Source organism: Cupressus sempervirens, chromosome 7, assembly GCF_028749045.1.
Source record: "Cupressus sempervirens isolate cs-2001-9-10 chromosome 7, ASM2874904v1, whole genome shotgun sequence".
Taxonomy (NCBI): domain Eukaryota; kingdom Viridiplantae; phylum Streptophyta; class Pinopsida; order Cupressales; family Cupressaceae; genus Cupressus; species Cupressus sempervirens.
The window spans coordinates 741,034,158-741,038,723 of NC_143124.1; the positions used below are offsets into that span (position 1 = coordinate 741,034,158).

The 4,566-nt window shown below is 30.8% G+C and overlaps 1 protein-coding gene across 1 annotated transcript in view; it reads left to right on the forward strand.

Annotated features, from left to right (window-relative positions):
• Nucleotides 1-1,032: 1,032 nt before the first annotated feature.
• Nucleotides 1,033-4,566, forward strand: part of LOC149549394 (putative fatty acyl-CoA reductase 4) — a 3,626-nt gene continuing 92 nt past the window's right edge. Inside the window, exons 1-10 of the mRNA XM_089794309.1 lie at nucleotides 1,033-1,102; nucleotides 1,213-1,316; nucleotides 1,519-1,718; nucleotides 2,078-2,178; nucleotides 2,327-2,540; nucleotides 2,626-2,787; nucleotides 3,725-3,806; nucleotides 3,934-4,200; nucleotides 4,276-4,409; nucleotides 4,508-4,566. The exon at nucleotides 4,508-4,566 is cut by the window's right edge and continues 92 nt beyond it. Of these exons, the coding sequence (XP_089650435.1) occupies nucleotides 1,033-1,102; nucleotides 1,213-1,316; nucleotides 1,519-1,718; nucleotides 2,078-2,178; nucleotides 2,327-2,540; nucleotides 2,626-2,787; nucleotides 3,725-3,806; nucleotides 3,934-4,200; nucleotides 4,276-4,409; nucleotides 4,508-4,566 (1,393 nt within the window). The remainder of the gene's footprint in view (nucleotides 1,103-1,212; nucleotides 1,317-1,518; nucleotides 1,719-2,077; nucleotides 2,179-2,326; nucleotides 2,541-2,625; nucleotides 2,788-3,724; nucleotides 3,807-3,933; nucleotides 4,201-4,275; nucleotides 4,410-4,507) is intronic.

Here is a 4,566-nt window from a genome sequence, read left to right on the forward strand (position 1 = left end):
TTCTCATTAGACCAAAACATACAAGGACTTATTCTTTAGACTAATCAAGTCTTGTGAAGATGAATCTCTTAGTAATGATTAGTGGTAGTTAATAAATAATGAAAATAATATTTCTGTCTTTACATCTACTTTTGACAATTTATAAACTTATATATAATAAACAATAGGATTATTATATAATTGAACATATTCTTATTTTTTAAAAGCACTTGTATTTTCACATCTACTTTTGACATCTTGCAAACTTGTAACATAGATATTAAGATTATTAAATAATTGACAAAAAAATATTTTATTATAATTTACATTTTATAATAACACTAACAAAACCTTTGATATTAATTCTAGTATTGGAATTAATGGTTTCTATCCAATGTTAGTATAAAACATAAATAATATTTTTATTTTATACCAAAACTAATATTATTTTACTAATATTATATAATCAATCTTGTATCTAAAATCTTCATAATTACCTATAAAACCTACTATGGTTTCTATGATCTTCACGCCCAGTTTGACAACTTCTAAGCTGTTTAAACTTATATGAAAGGAAAATTTGTACAGAAGAACGAGTACAATCATTACTGAGAACATTGGAATTCACGAATGATATTATCTTTACGCTTTCCTATTTCATTCCCATTTCTTGAAACTTCATCTTGCAGTTTTTTTATTCGACCACTTTCTCTTACGCTATCTTTTCCTTTTCCATTTCCATTTCCCTCTTGTGTATTAAACCAGCTAGAAAAGGTCAAATTCTCTACTTGATCTGCTTTGTCCGACCATGTCCTGCTTCCGGCAGAATATTTCCTTCGACAGTAGGGACCAATCCCACCAACCATACAAAGACTAATAGCTACTTTTATCTGCATTCCTCTCACCGGAGGTCTTAAGTTAGTATTGTTGCTTACCAAAGCTTTTAGTTTAGCAGGCAAAGACAAAATCGCCTATAAATTTGATATACTATTTGCCACTGCATGGCATAAACGTTGTTAGTAAATACTTTGAAACTCTGTCCATAGCTTTACAATGGATACAGTCGAGTTTCTTAGAGATAAAACTATTTTAATAGTTGGAGCAACGGGTTTTCTTGGCAAAGGTATGCAATGGGTTTTTCTCTATCGTATTCACTACATCTAGTCATTTTGTAATGGTTTAAGCTTAACGTCTCCCTAGTTATGCGATTTCCACATGCCTTGCAATTTACAGTTTTTGTGGAGAAAATTCTGCGAGTGCAACCAGACGTAAGATGTATTTTTACCCTCATAAAATCTACAAATGCGGAGTCTGCTCAAGCCAAACTAAAAAAGCAGGTATAAAACCATAGAACCGAACGGCTTAAACATCACACACTAATGCTTCATTCTTAAAGTAAAAGTGTTAAATAGTCAAAATTTGACTTACTTTTCCAAGCTTAATTTCTTGATTAGTGTGTGATGTATAGAACTGCTTGAGTGATAAACTCCACCTTTATAGAAAGCTAATTATTCCATGTGAGATACTACTTCTGTGTAGGTTATATCAAAACAGTTGTTTGGGCTTCTTCAAGAGCGTTATAAGGAAAGTTATGAAGGATTCATGGCAAGAAAGATTATTCCTGTTGTTGGAGATGTGGCACTCAATGATCTGGGAATTGAAGAAATCATAAGGGATGAACTCTGCAAAAAGATCGATATTATTGTCAATAGTGCTGCCACAACGAACTTTTATGAGAGGTTTGCTATACATACTGAATATCTAATTATATAAAGCTATACTATTTTAGGACGCTGTTATCTTCTCTATAAATTGTACTATTGACTAAATTAAAAAAAATGAAAACACAACATTTTTTTGAAATTTTTAGCATTTGATCTTCATGATCTGTACTTTTTGTAATAGAAAGAAAATTTCACAAATCTAAAAAAAATCATGTTTGACTTTTTTTAATTTTTTATTATTGATACATTTTGCCTCTACCTGTAAGGTTAATAAGTACTGTAATGTGAAATAGATAGAACTATAGCAATATGTAAACTCCATGGTCATTAGTATGGCTATTTTCTGTCGTAAATTATAGTTATTTATATTGCAGGTACGATATTGCAATGAAAGTGAATGCATTTGGAAGTAAGAATGTCATCAACTTTTGTAAGCGTTGCAGCAAACTTCAACTTCTCTGCCACCTCTCAACCGGTAATTAAATAAAATGTCTCCTTTAAGCTCTGGTTGATATTCTGATTTTATGTTGATACGATCAAATGAGTATTAATATGTTTAAGTAAAGCAATCTCGTGCTCAATTGTTAATTTCTGATATTTTGGTTGATCTCTACGTATGTCAGCTTATGTGAATGTTGGGAGCACGGGTATGGTCAGAGAAGAAATCGTCTGGATGGGAGAAAAGGCTTCATACAGCGGTGGAGAAATATCACTCCCTCAGATAGAGTCTGAATGCAATTTAATAGAGCAGACCATGAGAGAACTCAGGACTGTTTTAGGTGAAGCATGGTCGTACGAAAAAGAATCCAAATATATGAAGGAATTCGGGGCACACAGGTGAGTTCATTTTGCTTGTATTTGAAGATTCTACATATCTTGCAATGGTCAGCGACTAAAAGTTTGATTGTAATAATCTAAGCAGGGCGATGAACTTTGGCTGGCCAAATGCATACGTTTTCACGAAAGCAATGGGAGAGATGATGTTGGATTATTTAAGGGAAGACATTCCCACTGTTATAATTCGTCCAACTATAATTGAGAGTAGCTGGAAAGAGCCATTTCCAGGATGGATGGAAGGCAACAGGTACAAACGTTGGTCTTCATGTTTACAACATGACGTACAAATTTATATATATAAACATTATTATACCAGTCCACTGAAAAAGCTTAAATTTTATTAAACTATCTATTAAAACTTTGAATGGTAGATAATTTATATTGGTGAAATCTTTCCATCATAACAGATATAGGAGACTTGAGATATTTATATATCTTATTTCTTTGAATGAAAATTACCATTATCAAATCTAAATATTAATTGGTTTGAAATCTACATAATATCTATTTAATATTTAACAAAATATTAGTTCTTGTTAAATAAATACAATAAAAAGTAATAAACATCATTAAAAAACTGCACACAATCTAACCCAGAAACCAGAACTCTTATGCATGGATTGTGGAAATCTCATTGATCTGAATAAACATCATTGTAAATTGTCCTAAATTTTAGTACAAGTATAATATTCTTTCTACAATTTAGAAAATAAACAATAAATTGTACCTTTTGTAAAAATTATAAGAAAATTGCTTACTTTAAACTATGTATTATTCTATTTTCTTTTAGAGAAATTAATTTAGCCAATAATGGTAAAAATTCAAAGAGAAAAGAATGAACAACTCTAGTGTTCAGTTGCAATATTTTTAAATCACTAATATCACTATATAAATTAAAAGCTCAAAGAAAAATTTAAAAATTAATTTAAAATTCTATAGAAGACAAAGAAAAAGTGACTCCTTATAATTAAAATAGGATTTGAATGCATTATCTTTGTGAGTCATTCTTTCCTTTCCCTAAACAACAACAAATTTAACACACAAAATCTTTAAAATTGTGTGCTTGTTGGACAACCTTAAATTTGTAGTCAGGATTAATATACAAGCACATCAAGTACCACTTCTTAGAACATAGGTATATCTCATTTATTTATTAAATGATCTATTTTGTTATATGGTTGCAGGATGATTGACCCTGTACTGATTGGCTATGGGAAGGGAAAAATCTCATTCTTCTTAGCTGATCCCCACCTAGTATTGGATGTAGTATGTTAAAATATATCTATTGATTTCATATCGTAGTGATTTTTCTATTCATCTGGGGTTAACTAACTTTTAGGTGAAAACATATTAAAGAAATTGACATGTTTTACTTTGTTCTTGGTTGAATTAGATTCCAGCAGACATGGTTGCTAATTGCATGATAGCATCCATAGCTAGGAATGCTTCACATCCAGGTTTATTTGTCTATCAGATAGCTTCTTCAAATGTAAACCCATTGAAGTATAGTACAATTGTGGATGCTAGTTATGATTATTTTTCAACACATCCATACACATCTAACAATGGGAGTATTGTCAAAGTGAAGAAACTACAGTCTCTTCAAAGTATGGCCACCTTCAAATTGTACATGACCTTCTATTATCTAATTCCTCTTCAGGTAATAAAAATTCAAACTAAAATCAATTTAATGGTTTTATTATGATGGATGAGCTGTGAAATAAACACTGTACAGGTCCTTTATGTTGTGGATAAGCTTCTATTGGGCTACTTCAAGCTACAACCACTTTACAATATTCTCCTTCACAAATATAGATTTGCATTAAAGCTTGCTCAAATATATGAACCCTTTCTTTTCTTCAAGGGAGCGTAAGTCACCAACTCACTTCTCTTAATTATAATTTAAAAACTATTTAGTTAAATTTCTTTTCAAAGAAATGTAAGTTCTTTGTTTTCTTTATCAACAGGTTTGACATCTCAAATGCAGAGGACTTAATGAATGCAATGTCAGAGAGAGATCAAGAGA